At 42.5% G+C, this 22,533-nt stretch overlaps 1 protein-coding gene across 3 annotated transcripts in view; it reads left to right on the top strand.

Annotated features, from left to right (window-relative positions):
- The window catches only part of SNX27 (sorting nexin 27), a 169,357-nt gene extending 150,862 nt beyond the window's left edge, over positions 1–18,495 (top strand). Inside the window, exons 9-13 of one of the 3 annotated variants that reach the window (XM_085638951.1) lie at positions 6,940–7,089; positions 8,161–8,289; positions 12,963–13,022; positions 15,984–16,046; positions 17,104–18,495. In XM_085638951.1, the coding sequence (XP_085495077.1) occupies positions 6,940–7,089; positions 8,161–8,289; positions 12,963–13,022; positions 15,984–16,046; positions 17,104–17,151 (450 nt within the window). In that variant the 3' untranslated portion in view covers positions 17,152–18,495. The remainder of the gene's footprint in view (positions 1–6,939; positions 7,090–8,160; positions 8,290–12,962; positions 13,023–15,983; positions 16,047–17,103) is intronic. The other 2 variants (XM_085638952.1, XM_085638953.1) reach the window with 2 other exon arrangements.
- Positions 18,496–22,533: the final 4,038 nt, after the last annotated feature.

Below are 22,533 nucleotides of genomic sequence, written 5' to 3'. Positions count from 1 at the left end.
TTTGCGCTATTCTGCATTGGAAGAAGGGACATAGCTGGGGCAAGACCACTATGAATTTGAAGAAAGACCTCCTCTTAAAAAAAAAAAAATCTTGGATTGGGTTTTATTCCACATTAAGATCAAGAGAGACAGCAGATGTAGCAGACATAATGCAGAATTGAAGTGGCAAACCGCAACCTGCCTGGCCATGAAAATTGATTACCAAACAATAAAATAGCCAGAGGTACCACAAATCTGTTCAGAAACTAAAATTGTGCATCAACTTTTGCCTCCTTTTTTATACAACAATGGCAAACTTCACAAGTGAAAATAAAATATATGAAAAAATAAAGCATGAACATCGACTTCCATGGCACAACCTAAAAGGCAACCCGTAGGCGCAAGGCGTAAACCACAGTTTTGTGAACTTCATTTAGGTGGCTGCCCCCAAAACGAGTGCTGCGTGGGGCGGATCGCCTCGCCCACCCCCCCTAACCGCACCACTGTAAAGGTAACTTCAATGTACTTTTTTTTAAATGTAACAATGTATTGAAGACAAATCTATAGAAATATGTGACAAGCGCTCTAGCAAAATCCTTTGAGGTGCTTTCACACAAGGTTAAACTAATGTTTTTTTGTTGCCAGATTAATTGGAGACCAAACTCTCACGTCCTGCCCTTAAAATTTAGTGTTGATTTTCTGCGCCCATGTGTTGTGACATCGACGCTCAGCAAACCGAGCATTGCTGAGGATGACAACAAACTGGCCCAACGCATGAAAGAGTCCTGCTGCCAGCCAGGGCCTTTCAAAGCTTTGGGGATTGCAGGGTTAATTTCCAATGCAGCACTGCATTTTTTAATGACAAAGAGAATTGTTTTTGTGACAGAAACCCTTTTTCTTTTTTCACTGCTTCTTAGATATAGAACTTTGCACCGTTCTGAAAATTGACACAATCGTTTTTAGCTCTTCGCTGATTGGACGTGGACATCTAATTGTTTTTACTTAGAAGATTTTGCACTTCATTTTAAAACCACGTCGTGCTGTATCATGCAGGTGTGTGCTTGTTGTGTGCTTGTTTTTATTTCTCCATTGCACTTTCTAAAGCAGATACACTGAATTCAAAATTCCTTCGAGTTAATGACAAGTACTGCTCCAAATCAATAGATGCTTATTTTTGGAATTTAGAGGAGTCGTAATTTCTCCTGTCACCAAACTTTCTGAGGAACACCTCAAATGACAGCTGGGGAAAACACAGCACAGCTAGGAAACCATAGCTTCCAGGGTTTCAGATTGCCACGTGTGACATTTTCATAATTTCAGTGCGATTATGAGTGACATTTGATCGTGTATGAGTGACAAGCAAAATGAAGGAATGAAGAGAAGGGAAACATATAAATATCCCAAATTGCAGCCATTCGCACAACGAGAAACTTATTTTAAGCAGTTTAATGAGCAATACGTTACGTCACTTCTTTATGAACTCCTGCATATAAAACAAGTAAACCTAGCCATATGTCTTTGTCAGCTACAGTTTACTTACTGACATTATGGAAATTAGGAATAATTGTTTCTAGGTGAGCTGAAAAGTTAATTATACGCAGGGTATTGCAGTGCTTTCCTGTCCAACTGAATGGCGCTAACAGTAATATTAGCTGCAGAGAAGGATGAAACGGACAGCCAGCCCTGCTGGACCGCACCGAAGGCAGCTAAACGTGATCGGCAAAATGATGTCAAAACATTAGGATCTTTAAAGTGCACAGTCATGCCCCGAGTGACTGACAACTCACCCCAATTCTGTAGTCTTCTTCATGTCGGGCATTCTCTTCATGAGGTCTGTGTGGGCTGACGGATTAAAGTTCCCCAAACGGCCTTAGCGAGATCGCGCGCTCTGACACAACATTAAAAAATTTATATTTTGATCTACATAAGCATTTATTTTGTGTTTCATATAACGGAAATAGTAGAAGTTATGAAAAGTACGTGAAGTGGCAGGCATTGGGGAGATCATCGTCAGTGCTAGCCAGCTGCAGCAGCGTGGTCTGACGCGTTGGTGACTTTTCACGAGTCAGCACTGGCAGCTCTGCTAAGTCAAGCAGCTTGCTGCCAGTGACCCCAGCAGCAATTATCAGCCTTGGTCGGTTCAGCTGAGGCTGTGGCCAGCTGTGTTATCTGAAACACAGATAAGAAAGGCAGAAAGGCGCGCACTTCAACACCCGTACTTGTGAGAATGTCAAGAATGTCAAGGCCTTCTTACGCCATGGCCACAGATTGTTCTCGCGGTCCGCCGTTTCCTCCTCGTCCCGAAACTGCGCATGTGCCACACGCACACACTCGCCTAAGGGTCTCCTCCTTTCTCCACATACGTCCGGCGTATGAACATCAAAGTTCCGCCGTAATCCCGCGACACACCCACCATTACCAGGCGACACACTACTGTGTCGCGACACAGAGTTTGGAAAGCTCTGCTCTAGCCTTTGCCTCCAAAGTGCCATAAATACTAGATGTCTGGGTCCATGTAGTTCATTCTTTGGACATTGGAGGGAGTATCCACCAGCTTGAGGACACTTCTTCGCCAGGAGCTAAAACTCATCTAGTTTTCTATGGTCTTATTTAGGCAGGGTACAAAGCATGGACTTTTGGAATAAGTCTTACTCCTATGATATATGGAGACATGAGGAACTTACTTGCCCTGTCAAAAGGGGGCTGGATTGCCCCTGATGAGATTTGATACTATGAATATCTGAACAAGGCCCTTCTGACTGAAGAATCTGATGTTTCAAGAAATGGAGGCCACCCTGCGCCACAAGATCTTTTCATCCAAGTTGACTTAGAGAAGCAAAGATCGGCCTAGCAACGTCCCCTGGATCTTTAATTATAAACATTAACTGTTCCCAATCTATATTTTACGATTAGGATGTGCGTTGCAAACCAATCCAGTCCCTGAGCCCTATATCCTGCAGGCACAGTTTAGAGTGTGAAATGGTGACGTCTTCAGCTTATCTTGGTTCACCAGGAATTTCCAAATAACATCATTCAGTTATTTGAGGTATATATCGGTAATCCAGAAGGGACATCATAGTGGTGTCTGATACACTAATTACATCGGTTGCCTTACTTAAAAATAAAAATCCGTTGACTAAGTTTGATGGGTACTTTGTTGTTTGGGTGGTGGTCTTTTGGGCTCATGGGTTTCTTAAGATTTTGTAACAGGAAACTGCATATAGCAAGGTTGTTAAATTGTCTGATTTTAGTTAACATCTGGATACATTAGACTGGAGCATTGGAGGGATTTTTGTAAACACTGTATTAAAAGACCTTCTAAGGAAGAAGTTGTTAGGTGGAAGTGACCCATACAGTATTTTGTTGCTACTATTTGTTTTTTGGCACTGGAAAAGAACCTGTGATTGATCCTCATTCCCAAAAGCGTATCCCACTGGAATTGCATTAGCCATAGAATTACTGTTTTTGAAAGTCTAGTGCCTCGCTTCTATGCCCTAACAAGTTCAAACTTTTATGCCTGTGTGGATTTGGTTATTATCGCATGGTCCACATTGGTCTGCACCATTTTGATGCCGAAGGAGATCTGGGACCGTTCATGTTTGGAAACAAGCCAGGCCCAGCAGTCTGCAAGCTTAGACCATTTATATCCGCAAACAAGGTGGGTGGAAAACCCCCAACACAGCTGGCAGTTGCCTTAGCAGCATGTTCTGAAAAGGCGGATGTAGAAGAAAGATTCAAACTCCAACCCATCTTGTGTTATAACATTCCAAGTTTTTACACAACACATGGATGACTATTCATTAACAGAAATCAGATTTGGGCTAATTCTCTTATTTAAGACGTCGAATGGCACTCGACTTGGGCACTACCAAGTTCTGTTCTATAGGTAATCTTGTTGCAAATGATCATTATGAATGTAATAATCTCTATTTCAAACCAGGACATTACAGTTCATTTCCCACTTGAGGGAAGCCCAGGTTGACAGAAAGGGGTGCAGAGCGATTGAGAGTGGGACTGCAACCCTGGAGCGTTCTTCAGTAGATTGCTGGAGAAAATATAAAGCCTACTTTGCTGTATGTTAGCCAATATAAAGCTCATCTGGCCCTGGTTAGGCCATGACGTCAGAGGTCCAAACCAGCCTTGCCTAGAGAACGTTGTTTGCCTATACTGCCCCCTGAGGTTGCTGCTCATACTTGCCTGATTTGGATTTAGATCTTGGCGGACGGGTTAATCCGTCACAACGGTGACTGATCTCCCGTCTGCCGAAATATAAATCCCATTATATCTTATGGGATTTGTATTTCGTCGAAGGGATATCCATTACCGTTTTGGCGGAGTAACCTATATGCCAAGATCTAAATCGGGACCTTTTTTTTTTTTTAATACTGAACAGGTCTTTTGTTGCCTGAGGGCAGATCTCCCAGTGGTTTTAAATCCAGAGTTTTACCCCTAATATATGAAGACCTCCACATTGACAGCTAACAGTTTATTTTTTTCAGATTCTACAATGTTGCCTTTATCTCGTAGTTGCCAGACTGCCATCTGGGAAAATGTTTTCAAATCTCCCACCTTGAATTCTTATTTTTTTTTTAGGAAATGCCAGAACCAACAATTCTCTTGTCTCACATGTCTGTTCTACCTTTTATAGTCCCATGAGTTGTACTCCACTTCAGTGGTTTCCAAAAGACTGCCAGCAGTGGTGTTTGTGGACGGCACCAGTCAAACATCCTAATCTTATAGCTCTTATGTCCACTCCTGGATTTATGACTGCCCACAAAACTCAATCCTTGTTAAATGTTTTCCAATATTAGGCGGGCAATCTCATTTCCTTGTTCACATTGAACTTTCCAATTTAAATTGCATGTATCTGTGATCACACTTCTGTTTTCAATAACTTTCCATAACTCGTTTTTCATTTAAGATCGGGTAGGACTAGGAAACACACACCGAAAGGCTGCTCGAAAGGAGCCCAGACATTTAAACAGGGAATGAATTGAAAAGAAGAATTTTGAGAAGGAAGATAAATGAAATTGCCCTGATGAAGGCTGGGTCTGTTTTAAGTGTGATGGAATTGGATACTTCATAAAAAGAACTTTATGGAAAAAGACACCAACGTCTGGAAATTAATTGAAAAATTAGATATGGAAAGTAATTGAAAACAAGAGTGAGTACAGACACATGCAATTCGAATTGGAAAGTTCAATGTGAACAGGGGAATTACTTTGCCCTCCTAATATTGTGAAAACATCCACTTCAGTGGTCCCTCAAATGTAGACTCATTGTTTTCCTTACTTTGTTCTGTTCTTCTCTTTGGTATCAAGAAGTTCTATTTGGGTAAAACATTGCACTTTGTTTCAGATCAACAGACTTGGAGCTGTAAGCCACAAAATCGGGGTGCACTTCTTAAATTCTGGTGTCTTAATTTTCTTTCCTTAGTTGCTACCTTCTCTATAGCCTCAGTGCTCTAATCATGGCATCACACACTGCGCTTTTGTTTCAGATATGTTTCTTCATAGAGTCCAGAAACCCCACCACTAGAAGGACATATTGTACTCCTTTCCCTAAGAAACTCTTGTGGATCTTTTTTGAAGTCTCTGTAATTAATAACTCTCCTTTCGAATGAACAGGCCGAATGCCTGGCATGGTATCCCTCGATTTACGCATTTGCATTTCGGTGGCAAAAGTCAACTTTTGCTGTAACTGCAGCATTATTCATTTCACATCTTTGAAAGCAGGCACCTTTCTTCAAGCCGCCACCTTCCGTGTTGTACATGCTGCATTTCACAAGGAGTCCAACGTGTCTGTCTGCAGTCCAGTGTGTAGCTCCACTGCACCCCCTGTAGGGCAATCCATTCATGTGAGCTAACTCTGACTCTTCTACCCAGGCACCAGGTTCTACATGGTTGGACGTTGTTGTGTGGTGATGGTTCATATGTTTCCACTGGATAGCTCTCTGTCCAGGACCTACCACATCTGAGTGGGAACTTGCTACAAACATCTGGTGTTGTCTTGCACCCCGAACAGGTGTAATCTTGGAAAATTGAATTGAATCGAGGCCATAGGCAAGGACGCTAGTGGTGGGGGCCCGGTGGATGTCACTACCTCAGCAGGCATGGACTTACTGTCTAGCCTTGCTGTGACGGTTCCCTTACACCCAACACCTCTCAGCCGTGTCCCAAAAAAGGATGCAGGCCATAATATAGGTGTGTGTGTGTGTGTGTGTGTGTGTGTGTTCGTTCTATTAAAGGTCAAAATAATGTTATGGTTGGGTGAATATGCCTGCAACAGCATTAACGTTTTGAATTCAAAAACTGCTCCTGCCCCCTGGGAGCAGACTTTTCATCTGTTTCTCTGTGTGCAGGAGCAATGCTGGCTCCCGCTAAAAGCGTGGAGCTGGCAGTGACTGTGGGGTCATTGTGGCCCCCAAAAGTGCACACTGGTTGGGTCTAGGACACCCACCATGAAGTGTCCGGGCCCTGTGGGATGGGGTCCCTGGCGCTGAAATCGGCCTGGGGAGAAGGGCTGCGTGGTGTCCCCCCACCCTCCCAAACTGATTGGCTGGGGGCGAAATTGTCCCAGGGTGGGGGCCGCATGGCCCCTCTCCCCTTTTACTAATTGGTATTAGTCACGTTGGACATTGGTGTTAAACTGGAACTATACAGGATATTGCCCAGTAACCCTTGCCTTCCCCCAAGAAAGGCCCTCCGATGGAATGCTTAGGAGGAATGAGGGTAACTGAAATCCTATACTCTGCTTTCCTTTCTCTCGTTCCATTCTGTCTTCTAGAGCAACGTCTCTATTGAGCTTTCTGTACTGCATGATTGTGATGGCCGTACTGTAGAACATTTTTATATCCGTTTTCAGTATTGAGGATATGGAGTAACTCCGCTCCTAACAGAACACAATCCTAAGCCCTTGCCCAACATGTTTTTGTCTCTCCCCTTTTGTCTGCCTCTATAGTATTTGAACATGCTAAGGGCGTGTGAGGGCTACAATGAGATAATCTTCCCACATTGCTCCTGTGACTCTCGGCGGAAGGGTCATGTCATCACAGCCATCAGCATCAAGCACTTTAAACTCCATGCCTGCACTGAAGAGGGGCAACTCGAGGTGAGTTTGTGACCAGGACCCTGTTGAGGAAGTCTATCTGCAAGTTAGGCCAATTTATGTGATATTCTTTATACAATACTCACTGATTGTATAATCCTTTTCTTACTTCAGTTGGCATTTTTAGCCATTTATTATATCTGGTTGTTTTTGAGGCTTTTCTCTGCAGCTTTTTATCGCTCTCTTTAGGCATGCTTGTGATTACTGGTTAATCCTGAAGTCTTAAAGCATGTAATGATTCCTCTATTGCCTCCTTTAAATTTTCTGTTTGCACCTCTGGGAATGTGTACACAGTTTTTGGGATGTCAAACCTCACGCAGTTTAAGATGGGAATTATCTAATGACTCCTCTGTTCCTGCCACTACATGCAGGCCCACACAAGTTTTCTCTTGAGGTTTGTTGGAGATTCTTGGCTTGTTAAAATATTTTTTAATTGCAGTGTATTGACTTGTTTTTTTTTTTTAATAAGACTTCTATCCTTCAGAGAGCTATGTCATGCCCCTAGTCCCCCATGCTCTTGTAGACATTTTCCCTGCCTAATCCCTTTGCTATACGCATTTGTCAATGGTCCCCATCAGCCTGCACCATCAGCGCAGATCTGGAGAGAGCTACCTCCGTCAGCTTTTTAAATAACTTTTTTTTACATTTTGTCAAATGTTTTTGAGACCATGTCTCCCATTGAGCAAGAATCTCATGCTAAAAAAACCTGTGGAGTTTAAACCTTATGGTTCCTGTCACAGGAAGATGTCTAACAGACCCTGATCTGGTTCGTCTTTGGAATTGGCCCACGACTTTAAGGCCTGTGAGGACTGCTGTGGCATAAACCCCAAGGCGCTGCGACAGCAATCCTTAAAGCTCATGGTTGCCTGATGCCGATCAACTCCCTGTGACGCTCCAGGTCACCTGAAGGTTCTGGGCTCGTTTGTGGAGCCTATGCAGGTGCTCGTCATCACACTCAAAGTTGTCTGATTTTGATGCAACAACTCTATTTTGCGACTTCAGCACCCCCTGCCCCGAATATGAGCTCTGAATCAGTCTTCCTTCTGAAGTGACCTGTCTCATGTCCTGTTTTAGAACCAAGTCATATCCTTCGAGTGGGACGAGATGCAACGATGGGACACTGATGAAGAAGGGATGGCCTTTTGCTTTGAGTACGCTCGAGGGGAGAAGAAGCCCAGATGGGTCAAGATCTTCACGCCATATGTAAGTTATTTTTTTTGTGTGTGTTTTTTGGCACTGGACAGCCAGGTGGACTTGCACAGCATTGCCTAGGACTAATGGCTTTCAGTGGGAATTGGGTTATAATGCATGCAATTCACTACCATTTTGGAAAATTCATAATATACTTGGTGTAAGGTGCTGTGACTGGTAACCAAGCTACACTGATTACTTAGCATGGGGTAAGTTTAGCAGCCATTAAAGTTGACTGTTGAGTGCACAGCTGTTAAGTGCACCAATATAGTTGCAAGGTTACAACAAGAGCTATAGAAGAAGTGTCCCAGTGACTGGGATCTTGCTTGAAATATGAAACCTGCACAGCCTCAAGTCTGGGGTTTGTCACTTGAAGCCAGGTGAGAGGACTGTGAATGCGCGAACTGACCAGGGATCTAAAACCGATCTAGGACAGGTCTATTACTGGAAGGCATAACTAAATATACGAAGAATGCAGAGCCATCCAGGAAATCACAGAGCAATTAAATAACCAGTGCCTGTCTTTGAGCTAGGCCAGAATATGAAGAATGTTCCACACCTGGAAAAGGGAACCATCCCGGGCAAGAACTGTGACAGGATCCACATTAGAATAAGAGTGGTTGGGAATTGCCTACACAGGCAGAACTAGAGAAAGCTTCTTTAAAAAATGCACTGCTGCTTAAAAAGAATTCTGTAGCCACCCATGCATGTGTGTTCCTTCAAACCTGTGTGCTTTAGTGCATACTAGTAAGTCATTTGTATCCAGATTGATTTTTCTTAAGCCCCTCAATAGGCCTGGTCTTTGACACGGGCCAGCACATCAAAATTGCTAATTCTCTCTAGCCACGCTAAGCTCAAACATGAGGCACATATTGTTCAATTCTACTTTTTTGGCTCTTCTGTTTCCAGTTGGAGTCTCTTACCACCATTCTAACCTGCTATGTTATGGTTTTGATGACGCTGGATAAATGTACAAATGTTCTCTAAACTCCCTTCCTGACTGGTTCTTCCTGCTGTAAGCTTGGCTTAATGAAATTTCTGGGCTTGCCTTTATTACTACCTGCCCCACAAATTGTGCAGTGCACAAAATGAGCAGCCTTCACGAGTCTCTGCCTTCTAGCATATAGCAACTGTCAGGGCAAAGTTTAAACTTTCTCCTTTGTGAATTAAACCCCCTTCATCCCAAAAACTGATTTCCAATCGGACATATTTGAGAGTTTAGACCAATCTACTAAGGATGTGTGTTGCACATTGTTTTCTTTGGGGGGGGGGGGAGTGGGGGAGTCTATTCTGTTCATTGTAATGTTCCTTATTGCTGTTATTACAATGATGATAATATATACAAGTTACATTTGATAGCCACATAAATACCTATTGTGCATACTAAAGTGTGTATGTGTTGATTCGTGTGGGTCCGGGCCATGGCTCATCTGTATCCTGCCAGAGATTCTCTGGGTTGAGATGATTTAGCATTCACCATAATCCGGAGTCTAGCCCAAAAAGAGGGCTCTGAAGGATCTCCCTTTTCCTTTCCTCCTCACAGCCATACAGTATCTACCTCTTGGAGCTCAAGGTATCCACCCATGTGTGACCTCTAAAAAAAAAAAAATTAAAAAAAAATGCTAAAATGAGAAACTGTTGTGGAGCAGGTGCTGAACATTTTCTTAAGTCATGGCATTGTCTGGTGACCATTTAACAATATTTTTTAATAGAAGCTTTATGCATGCATATCGGAGCCAACATTCTATGAACATTTCAATTTGTCAAATCAGGAAAAGCAGCACATTTGACTGCAAAAACACTTTTTATTTTTATACAAATGTACAAACAGCTACTAGCAGGGTAGCAGCAAGATGCAGGGTGGTGGTCAGTTAGGCAGTTCATTTTAGAAGTTAACTTACCTCTGTGAAAAGACCTTGACCTGAACGAAATCCTAGGTATGCTTGGATGTCGTATTGCCAGGAGCAATGGTAGCAGTTCTATGATGCGCTTTAGAAATGGAAGATACGTTTGAAGCGGTAACTTTAGTTAACTTAGCACTTCTACCCTTTTGTGTCCCTCCCACTCGCTTTCTTTTGCCGGCGGTATGTTGGAGATGTTTAATTTTTCCTAGTTGAGGTGAATTGGATACTTTTATGAGGGGCAGGGTGGGGAAAGCAGAAGTATTGGAATCAGCAGGACTATTAGCTAGTATAGATATACTATCTGGGGTTGAATCGAAAGAGTTGCTGATTGTTGTAATAATGGACCCACCCACTCCTGCCTGCTCCACACATGTTCCGGAGCAGATATCGTCGATTGCCCTGGGTTGCTCTGGGGAGACTGCAGTCATGATAGTACCCAAGGAGGAGCGTTTGGATAGCAGCTCTAGGGACAGCCTTTTTTCGGTAAATAAAATTTCTTTTTCCAGCACATTGGCTGCTCTAGTGATGAACTGGTCCAGAGTTCCTGATACAGACCTCCCGAGACTACTTTGTGCAATCTTCCTCCCATTTCTGAGGCACAGCGCCATAACAAAGAACGCGTATGAATTTATATGACACTATGTATTGAGCGCAGAACACCTAGATAATAATACGTAGGCGACTTGACCAGTAGGCAGCACAGTTGCATGAACAAAGCATTAAAAGTCTCACTGTGTCTAGTAGCTTGGATGAAAGGGAGGTGGCCCAGCCCAGCCTCTTCCAGCCCCGGACGGCCACAGACAGCCCGCCCTTTGCCCGGGCTTAGCCCGGCGCATCCCGCGCGCGTCCTCGGACCAGGTGGGGCTTTATGTGCCGCCTAGCGCGTGATCGGCAGAGCGTCCTAGCCCAGGGGCACCTGGGAGTTGTAGTGCCTGGCCCGGCGGAGCCAAGCCCGGCCGGTCACCGTTTCCGTGTTCCTGGAGGGGGGCGGATCCAAGCCCAGCCTCACGGGCACTTTCACAGCAAAACCAAATCAGCAGGGGCCCAGCAGGAAAGCAAAGGACCTCACGGAGCAAAGCCCGGTGAGTTAGAGGGTATGCTTTTAGAATCACTGGGAAGCAGGTTAGATAATCAGACAAAAAACATTGCAGTTGAATAACTTTGACTTTGAGTCTCCTAGCTTTCCCTGAACAGTAGAAGTTAGTAAGTAGCAAGAAAGATCTCTTCTCCAGTAGTGAGACCCGAAAGCATAGTAAGAGAAAATAGGATTAAGTCAAGCAAACATAGTGTGAAGGAAGACCTCTCTACTAGTATCTGTTTTGGAATCTGAGCCAATGCCCTAGTGCTTAGCAAATGTAGTAACTGATCCTGGGGTTGTTGCTTTACAAATGTCACGTCTCAGTCCTCATAAAGGCAACAGTAACTGTCTGGGTGGAATCCGCGTTTGTTTTACCTGGTAAATGCAGGATGCAGGGCACAATATTTTTTGTATGGTCCACTGTGTAAAATACATACATGTGCAGATAGCCAGTCAAATAACTGTCTCGAATTTCTTAAATGTTAGGTAGGGACTTCTTAAACCTTTTTACATCCACTGTTTGGAGGGATCTCTGTTGGAGAGGACAAGTCTATGGAAAAAAAAATCAAATTAAATTTTCTAATTGGCATGACAATTTAAGATCTCATTTGCAACAAGAGAATGGTGCGTTCTTTAAGAGTGTATTGGGATCAAACAGCAAGGTATAATTTTTCTATACAGATTACATAGCTCATTTGGTTTTTTGGCTGAAGTAATGGTTACAAGTGAAGCTACCTTCCCTAGCAAATGTTGTAGATTTTACCCGGGTTCCATTGTGGGGGCCATTAACTTTAATAGAACATGTTTAGCTCCCAGGAAAAAGTAGTCTTACTGAGGGAAAGATGTTCCCAAGACAGACTAGGAAACGTTAATCCATCAATCCCCAGGAATAGTGAAAAAAGATGACAAATATAAACTTTCTGTACATGCAGTGATGGCAGCCCAGTTTAGGTTTTTAAGGAAGACTTAGTTGCCAAAATTGGCAAATTAAGATATGGCTTTAATGTCTCATTGACCCATTTTTGCTGACATTAGTTGTAGAAAATGTACCACTTAAATATAATAATTTGTTGCAAGGGTGAATGATCTCTCAGGTTGTCCATGAGGTTGCTGAAATATTCAAGATTGTACAGGTCCTCTTTGCTAGGCAGTTACTTGTATGCATCCTATTGGTACGATTCATTTTATTAGGGTTTGCGTTTTAAAAGTAGCACAAATCGTGTTACCCGTAAAATGATTTTACAGATTTGACTATTTTCTTTTTTTAATTTAAATTAAAGGTCAGAAAAATGGTAGCTCATGTAGACTTCATTTTTGTTTAATGCTTTCTTCACCTGAATATATATTGAGTATTTCAGTGATCAGGGACATGTGTGAAGGTATTCTACTGTCCATGAATCGAGGCAGCATGCCACTAACAATTGAGATATTAGAAAGGTAACTCTTCCAGGTGTCTTGTATGAAAACAGACTAGTCCATTCAAACATGACCGGTGAGCTACCTAGAGGTGTCAAAATGATCCATTTGTAAATTTTGATTTGTTTCCACGTGATGCTTTTTCACAACGCTGCAGTTTGGAGCAGTCTTAGCTCCCAGTGCTCCGTCTTGACAAATTGACATCCAAATCCTACACCAGCATTCATCTTTTTTTCTAAGATCAATCCCTGTTGGTTTAATGAGTGTAAACATGTCTTTCTTTGCAGTTTAACTACATGCATGAATGCTTCGAGAGGGTCTTTTGCGAACGAAAATGGAGAAAAGAGGTAACTTTGAATGTTTACAACTTGGTGTGTATAAGAATCAAACATAGGGCTGGGGATGGTCATTGTCAGTCTGGGAAGAATTACAACATGGTATTTGTTCTCGGCATAACTGATCTGTGGAATTGGTCTAGATATTTGTACATGGGGAGGAGTGTTAATATAATGCTGGCGGTGGAAGCCGGTTTAATGGATATTGGAAGGGGCTTTGACTGGATGATTTTAGTGCACAACAGACCTGAAGGAACGCTGTATCAGTTATTTTGGGATTACTTGTGCAATGGCTGTTTGTGTGGTCTGGTGGACATGCGTGATTACTGAGCATTGTCATTGGTTGCTTTTGTTATTTCCTGCTGGAGTTGGAGGTTAACAGTGCTACTCCTCTGTGGGTGTATAAGAACGACTTGGCCATTTCGAGCTGCAAAAAATGTGTATGGTTTCCTATGCTGTTACAACGCAAGCCCACCATGACCATTGTTCCATTCTCAATCAACTCTTTTTTCAGCTCAGGGGACACTCCCTTATTTAGACAAAATGCCAGTATTTAAGCTTAAGAAGAAAAGATGGTCACTGCCCATCCTGTTTTCCACTGAGTTCCTGATTGCAAAGAGTATTTCTATTCCAGTGAGGTTGGCACCACCATCACTGTGCCTCCTGAAAGTCTCTTCAGGGTTCCCCAAGGGTGTTTGTAACATCTTTGAAGGAAGTGCCACCCCTCCATTTCTTGCATTTCACATGTGGTGTGCCAGCACATGTTTCATTTCAGCAGATTGTACATAAACTCATACCCTGACTGAGCCCCCAGCACACTCGTACATCCGCCCCCGCTTTAGATTGTCCAGCGTCTCAACACTCATCTAGTTTGAGACCAGTGTCAATATCACAAGTCTTAAAGGCACACAAAATTATTCCACAACATCAACCGACACCTACTGTCTGACGTCTGTTATCAGGGGATTTGTGGCTCGTTGTCCTAGGGGATGTTAGCCTTTATCTAGGCTATAAGTTCAGAGCAATCTTCCTAGGGCTCAAATCAGTTTTCACTTAACTTTGCTTTCCAAAGGACAGCACACCTGTTATTATTTTTTACTTATCTGTACAAGTAGTAATGATTCTGTTCTAAATTCCTTTTGTCAGCTGGCTGCTTGCTGCAAGACTGGATCCTTCAGAACTAAATTCTCTAACATTTCCCTTGGCGGAAGTGAATATTCATGCCGACGTCGTGACATTGCTTCCATATTCCACGAGTGGCAGATATCCTATTATGCAGCTCTTGTTTAAATTGTGGCTCTTTAGTTTCATATATTTATTTGCAATAGATTTCTCTGACTGCTGCGTTGAGTTAAGAGATTCTGGTGAAGATGCTATCCTCTTGATTATTTTGAATATGTTGTGCATTCTCCTTTAGTCCTGGTTAATTGAACTGTCCTGAAATTCAAGAAGCCTATATATAACTCCAAGAGGCTTATTAACTCCATTTTCGTCTTGTCAAATTTGATGTTTAGAGTCACTTCGTCTTGAGCAACTTCCTGGAATTTTACGATGGCCCAGAAGTCTATCATCTGAAGAGTTTTTTTTTTTTTTTAAGTTTCTTCACTCTTTGTGGTGTTACCCAACTTGTTAGTTGCCTGACTAACTTGCTTATGTTCTTTTGGGCTTCACCAAAGTAAGTGTAGCAGTTCATTATGTGACATGCAAGATCTAGTGGTTTCTGTTGTACTTTTGAAAGATTTTAATCTTTTAAAAGCATATCTGGAGTGTATCCTAATATCTGTGCAGTAAATGAATGAGCTCAGAGTGTTTTTTACAGTCTTTCTGCACTAGTGCTAATCCTAATAGGTCAGATAATATATCTTCCTATGAAGAATGAGTGTATGAATAAGCATTTTGAGAGCTTGCTTTTTATGTGCATTTTTAATATATTGCTTTTTGCTTGAAATTGCACGGTCTGCTAGTATGTTGTCTTAAGTGCATTTTTAGCACTTTCCCATAATTTACACTACCCCCAAGCACTTTTGGAATCTGAGCACCCTTTATAGTTCTGGAATTTTCGTTTGTCAGGAGTCAAAGTAATAGAATTGGAGCGCTGACCCTCTTACAAAGATCACGGTTATCTTCATTTACTTTATTTTGTGGTTCTGCATTCCTGAGCAATTCTGGTTTTCACGTGTAGACCTCATGCCTTCTCAGTTGAGACTACGCAACATGGACATTTCTAGAGCTCTTGAGATTTACTTGGCGAAGAAATTTGCTTGAAGAGATCATTCTGACAATGTGATCATTTTTTTAGTGTGGACTCGCCAGGCACAAAAGATGCAGTGGACAATTTTACTTGATTCTGTGTCATTAGGGTTTCAGCTTCTGCCAAGACTTCATGTTGGTTCCACAAGAGCATAGTCCGCATCCGTTGTTTCTCTAATGTATGACATAGTACTGATATTTTTCAGGTAACCACATGCGCACATCCTTCTGCTTTATGCTAACATTTTTCCTTTGAAACATATTTTTGCAAAGATGCATCCCATAACCTTATCTGGCTTATGGTGTCTCCGTTGCCTAGTCTTATTGTGGACTGAAATTGGTCCACAGCCAATGGCAATAGAGAATGAAAATTTGTCTTATGATGATTGTGGTAAACCATATAGGTGTTCTTCCTCATTCACAACAACCTCTTACCATTGCCTTAGTTTTATGCTTCACCTAATTGTATGATAAGACACATTGTAGGTGATAGGATGGGGTGGCTGGTAGCGCACTGGTGGGGGAAGTGAGGCTTGTGCATGAGGAGGTTGTTCAAGTGCAGCCCATTCTACTAAAGGGACAGTCTCTTCTTCAAAAAAGCCTTTTTTTTTTTTTGCTCCTTTCTCAATGCAGCCAACTGGTTATTCCAAACAAATATGAAGAAAACAGAATAGATGCAGTATGCCACCATGATGTAATTTTCCCTGTTTTGTCCATTTGTAGGTGGAAGAGGAAGCAACGGACAAAGATAACAAGAATTGCAGTAATGACAGTATGTGCAGCAAGGTAATTATTTGGGAGGAGGGCAGAAGTGTAATTACTTTATTCAGTTCAGTAGCGAATATCAGTGCCTTTACTTTGACAGTTTAGTCTGATGGATACTTCGAACCATCGATTCCAGACCTTGTGAATACCAGTGTGCAGACTGGATCCGGAGATGTATTAGTTTAGTTACGGAGAAGGCTGCCGGGAGACCAAAGGGGGCGGGGGGGCGGTGGCTAAGATTGGGGGGGGGGGGGGGGGGGGTCAATGGAGGAAGTTGATGTACAGCTCGCATGTAGATCATAACGGAGTGTAGAATCAGTAGGATAGCTCATGCATTGACTGTTTTTAATATCTCCATAACCTGTGGGTTTGAGACACCTGAGTTGATTTCACCACCTTTTAGATTCAGCACCATTTTGTTGGGTAAGTAATGGTAGCATTGCTGAGGAAATCCAGAGTATGTCATTGTTTTAAGGGGTTGCTTAAAGACAAGGATACTTTGATATCCTAGTCTTAGGGTAAGACCTCTGAAAAGTGTCTAGTAAAATACTCACTATATGGGGTCTGATTCTAGACTTTAACTGGTTTCTTAGCTCTCTTTTGACTGATAAGCATCTGAGTCACAGCAAGATAGATTTGTCGCACATTTGGTGAATAGGAGAATCTGAGCAAGAACATCTGGTCCCCTGGTGTCAGACCCAACAACTTAGCAATTCGATCATATTTAATTTCCTCTAGAGTCCTTGTCAAGATAAGTCTGTTTGTGGTTCTTTCTAGACGGTCACAGTTCGAGTAGACCAGGTGGAAAAGCTTACCTTCCAGATAGACTACTTGATTCATGAACAGGCCAGTATATCAACAGGCCTCAATCTGTCATTTGATATCTGAGTAAAGAACAAGCATGTGTAGTTGGCTTCTGAAAAGAATGAGAATTAAACTGATGTGTGTAGATAACCGGATCACAAACTTTCACCTGAGGAAGCGAACGGAAGAGATCTTGGAACAAGAGTAGGTTCCTTTGAGGAGATTGTGCTATTGGCCTGCAGATGACTACATCAGTTTCTTCTTTTTCTTCCAGAACATCTTTCAGCTGTTACGGTCACAGCAGCGTGATACCACCACCTAGCCCCTACCTACTGATGAACACTAACAACGACCATTTAGAAGAAGGAACAGAAGAAAATTCATTGTATTATAAGAAAAATGCCCTAAACTAAATATTAATACCATTTGTGAACTTCATGTTTCCGGATTAAGACTAGAGACTGGCAGTGGGCATGTCAAGCTCGAGGAAGGACCGGACCGAGCACATTTTTTCTAGAGGTTCTGCATGGACTCTATTTTCAACTGGAAATGGCTCACTTCATCCATTTGCACTAATAGACATATATGTATAGATATATAAATACATAAATATATATACATATATATGCATTTCTTTTAAAATGTCATATCATGACCGTTCCTTTCTAACTTTTGTTTTTCCACATTGGCTTCTGCCCCTCCTTGGGAGTTTGCCTGAATCTACATCACCCTGCCTTCTTCCTTCCTCTCGAACAGGAAATACAGCACCAACTTCTTGAAGTATTACGTTTACAAACTGCTCACTTTTGTGTGTTTCGCTGTTCGTGCTGTGCTGAAGCTGCTGCCTGGTGGTAAGACTGCTTGGGTATCCATTGTCATGCCTTCAGCAGCTGATTTATACTCCTTTTTTTTCTGTAGACCTGTTTGGTTCCCATTACTCAATTTCCAAGCCATGTACTCCATTCCAGTGTCAGTGTTTGTCGTGCATTGCAACTGTTTCCGTGTGGTGCTCCATATTGTGAGATACCAGGTAACACAGCTTTATCTCAAATTTGAGAAATGTGCATCTGAGAATGCGTTCTTCTCTGAGCAGTGTTTCCGGTCCGTTTGCTGAAAAGAGGGAGTCCCCCAGAATGGTTATTCAGTTGAACAGCTTGACCCCCATTGTGCTAGGAGTCTGCTGGGGTTTCGTTCTCTGATGGACTGTGCAGGATGACCTCACCGGAGTAGTAATAACTTAAGTTTGCTAGTGCCTGGTGGGTTTAACATGATCTCTTCCTTTGCGTGTGGTGCATATGCTAGCTTGAGGGCTCAAGTGCACCTTTCAGGCCATGTGTGATGTTCTTGTTTAGATGTGAGATGTTACAAAGCATGCTTATGTTCCCAACAGATGTTTAAATCGGTTGAGCATAAAAGACCAGAACTATAAGGAGCCTGAATGCAGGAGAGGCCAATTTTGCTTAGAGGAATAAGATGCAGAGGAATAGTAGAATGCGAGTTGATGGGAGGGCACAGGAGAACATATTTTTTTTAATGTATTTGGGGGTGATCCAAAAGAGCTGGGGCAGTGGTTGCCAAAAAATAAACAAATGGCCCAGCGAGTAATTGTAGGCAGAAAATGAAGACGAGGAGATGGTGTCGCCATTGGCAATAAAAAAAAAAGAAACACTATAGTGAGTTAATGGCTATGGAAGGCCCATGACCCTATCTAGTTGACGTGAACACCCGCCAATGGATCTGGGATTCTGGAGCATTTATCGAGTTCCTTTTAGGCAGCTGCAAATGTTTTGAATGACCTCGTGAGAAAAGCAGACTAAAACTGGAATTGTCTCGTGGGAGATCTAGATGTACTTCACTACTGTTTAAACTGAAGTACCAATGCCTATAGAGCAAATCTGAATTTGCACACAGCACTCTTAGGGCTTTATGTGCACAGACTAGCCACATGGAGCTTCCTTGTGAAACGGACAGTCTGGATTCTCACTGAGGTGCCTCTTATTCTCTGGTGCATGGCAGGATTTCAAGAATGTGTTGCACTTCCATGTTTCTTGACTCCCATATCAGTAGCCAGATTGCATTAGCTGCAGGTGGTGTGGTCATTTCTGCTTTGTTTGGTGTAAAGTGCAACTAAAAAAGACTTCATGAAAATCCCTCAACCTTCAGATTTCTGCTTTTTCTGAGAGCTGCAGGTTCTAAAGCTTTTTGCTGCTTGACCTTAAGATAGGAGTTAGACCATGCTTTGGTTTCCCATGTGCCGATCCTTGATGGCAGACTGTCTGGGCGTCCCTTCCTCTGCATTCAGATTTGTATGTTTGGAGATTCCTTATCTTCCTTCAATTAAAGCTTGCATTCTCCCTGATAGAAGCTGATTGCCCTCTGTGTGGGTCCTGGTATGGTTTGTCTTCATTCTAATCTTGTTCACTGGATTAAGGTTGTCAATGTCATTTTGTTGCATTTGTATATGGTGCATATCCTTTTTTTTAATAAACCTCGGCGGGCTATTTGGTAATCTTGTATAGTAACCTGTAGTTTCTTCAGTGCTCCAACTGCAGATCTTGTAGGTGCTAGAGTGCCATACTTTTTCTCTTTATAGTGGTTTCCAGAGTTTAATCCGGTCTACTTTTCAGTGCTGAGCATTGTTTTATGAAGCTTCCTGCTGTATGATCTTGTATGGTGGGCAGTAGATTCTAGTATTACTTTAATTTTGATCTTTTATGGTAGGCGCAGTACTCTAGCTTGTCAAATTTCTGATGTAATTTGGTAGGGGATAGGTTTCAGAGCCAACCTTAGTTGTTGCTCTTTTGGTAGGCCCTGTCTTTTAGTGCAGAAAGATACTACCAGAATTCTGCCTGCTCCTAGGTGCATTTTTGTATTTTTCTTTGTCCACCGAGGTGAACTTTGAGTACATACCATCAAGTCAATTGTGGAGTACTATGAGGCTTAGTTTAATGGCCTTCACGTCATGTGTCCGATACGGTGCTCATCCTACGTGTGATGGCCTTCTATTAGTTACAGAAAATATTAGCAAAGAAAATATTAGGATTTTCCTGCGCACCCAGCATTCAACGTGCTCAGTCTCCTTTCCGATTGCCTCCTAGGCAGTGCATACTCAAAACAAGCAAAGGGGCTGTTGCAGACCTTGACTGACCAGGTTAGTTCCCCTCACTCCGGCGTTCTAAACATGGTTTTTCATTTTTCTAAGAGGGCAACTGTTTCATATTTTAAAGGACCCGGATGTAACTGGTATTTTGTGGGACTGGAACTATCAAAAATATATCCTGCATGCACTTCGAAGCACTAGCGTCTGTAAGAATTACCTGGCAGTGGATGGTTCGGTTTTACTTGAAGGTCGGTGTGACTTGAGTGCCTTATTCGGATTGCTCCAATGCCACTTTTCTAGTCTGCCCACACTGGGCGTGCAAACTTCTTTTGAATGGAAATTGCGTTGCGAGCCTGTCATAAGAAGCCTAGTGTATATTGGTGTCCTCTGGCCTCTTTGATATTGGTAGTAAATTTAGCTTAAATCTTTGTTCGCTTGGTGAAGCGAAGCACCTGCAGTGCATGCTTCAAAATTAAATTGATGTTGAGTGGAATTATGCTGGTCTTGCTGTTGGATAAAGCATCTGTTCTAGGAGGTCCCAGGTTTGTTGTGGCCATGTTGAGGTTGTCTGTTACTGAAGTATGTCGGTTGACATCAGGGTAGCCAAATGTGATGGGCAGGCTTTGGCTAGGCAAGCCTTGTTTTGTTTGGATGTGTTGCATGTTACACTGGGCATGTTCAGTTTGACATAATGTCTCTGGTAAATTCATCTTTGTCTTTAGGGCTGCATCGTGTCTAAATCCGTTCTCGAGTTTGCCTTTTGAATGTTCTCTGAAACACTGCTTTTTTGTGAATTGTGGGCCAGGCTGTGCTGATCAGCACTAGACAGCTCGTCGGTCTAGTGCTCCTGCTAATTGCTGCCGATAGCTCAGTCTGCAGTCAATAAAGCAAAAGCCTCGAAAGACAAGTTAATAATTGGATTAAATTCCAGTGCGTCTAACAATCTGGTGTCCTGGCCAGAGATGTGCGTATGTGCTTCTTCTTAGCTACTGCCCTTTTTGATTGCTCAGCTCAGATTGATGGATTTCCTTTTGTCGATGAGTGGTTGCGTGTAGGCCAGTTAGCAATTTCTAAACCTTCGCTAGGCCTGAAAACCCTTTTACCCTTCTGCAGGGTCTGATCATGGAGATGGGAAAATGCAGTCTAGTGGAAATAGCGCTCCTTCGTCTTCACTCCATGCCACCTCCTCACTACATGCGCCCCTTAGTTCCAGTGGCAGTCAGTTTCTTTGCTTTAGCGATTACTTTAAAGGCTGTGGCAAGAAGGCGACGTTGCAAATTGTGACCAGAATAAAACGTTTTACTTCTGAAGATGATGCTATTGATTTAGGTGTCAGATAAGGTATCCTCTTGTGACAAGATAGTGAAGAACCGGTATCATTATTTTGCAGATCGTATTACAAGAAGAAAGAACAATTGCTGCTGAATACCCTCCCATACTCTAATCTGTATTCCCTGCAACAGTCCTCTAAGATTACTTAATGCCCAGTCTGTCCTCCGTTTTTGGTTTCCTCCTACATATTTTTTGCAACCATTTGATTTTCAGACCTCCTGGTCGCAAGGGATAGACATGGGTGAAGTGCTTCTTATGTTTCCTGTTTTGGGTATGGATGTACCAGCCCTTTCTTCCATTGAATCAATGGACTTTGGGTGTGCTCCACTACACGGTCTGTCCTGCAAGAACATGCATGAGGTAGATAAATGTTCACCCTCTTTTTATAAAAATCAGTGAAGGCTTCTGCTAGCAAAGATGACTTTAGTGTGGAGTCCTTGACAAGGGGTGAGTTTGTTCCAAGTCCTCTGTTGTGCCGAGCACGACTGCCCAGAACTCTGTATGAGTTTTTTTTTAATAGATGTTTATACCGCACAGAAGGTGGAAACTGCTATGATAACTATGGCTTAACCTAACAAGTGTAGCCATTCCTTTTGTCGACTACCTGCCAGACATGGTCTTGTGTTCAAATGAGTGTATCAAACTCGATACGAATGTATGCTTAGGAAGATTGTACAAAATCTATTTTTAATATAAATGTCTTGTAGAGCAAATATTTAACATCTTTGTTTTGGTTTATGTGTATTTTCTCCTGTTGAAATCCTTGCAGATTTTTCGTTCTTTGCTTGCTCTGTTGACTTTCTAATGTGACCGGTGCATTTGCACTCACCAGGTTGTGATAAAGCAGCATGCTCTAATTTCCTGAAATGTCATGTCTTTACAACTTCCTAGCATGCCCAAGCTTTTGTACACCTTAGGGATTCCAGTTTCCTTATATGGGATGGCCCTCTGCAACAACTTTGTATGCCCTTGTTACTTCTTGGAGCAAATCAATGTTCTCTACTATTGTAGACAAATGATCGTACCAGCAATATTACTCCAGACTATGCTGGACTACTTTTAACCTCCAGCTGTCCCGTTGCTTTGGAGAAACCTTTGTTCCTTGTATCTTGCCATTATTCCATGGAATGGTGCTTCTTTGAATCTTCGTTATTCCAGAACTAGCTCTTACTCGGGCATGTGTGTGTTATTCCAGATCCTGCTTTGGGTCTCCACCATTGGTCCAAAGTAGCCTCCGTCATTACTGAGGAGCATTTGTATTGGTCTGGAGCT

The sequence above is a fragment of the Triturus cristatus genome, chromosome 12 (assembly GCF_964204655.1).
Source record: "Triturus cristatus chromosome 12, aTriCri1.1, whole genome shotgun sequence".
NCBI lineage: Eukaryota > Metazoa > Chordata > Amphibia > Caudata > Salamandridae > Triturus > Triturus cristatus.
Note: the sequence above shows the minus strand (reverse complement) of the source record. Positions and strands in the feature narration are given on the sequence as shown.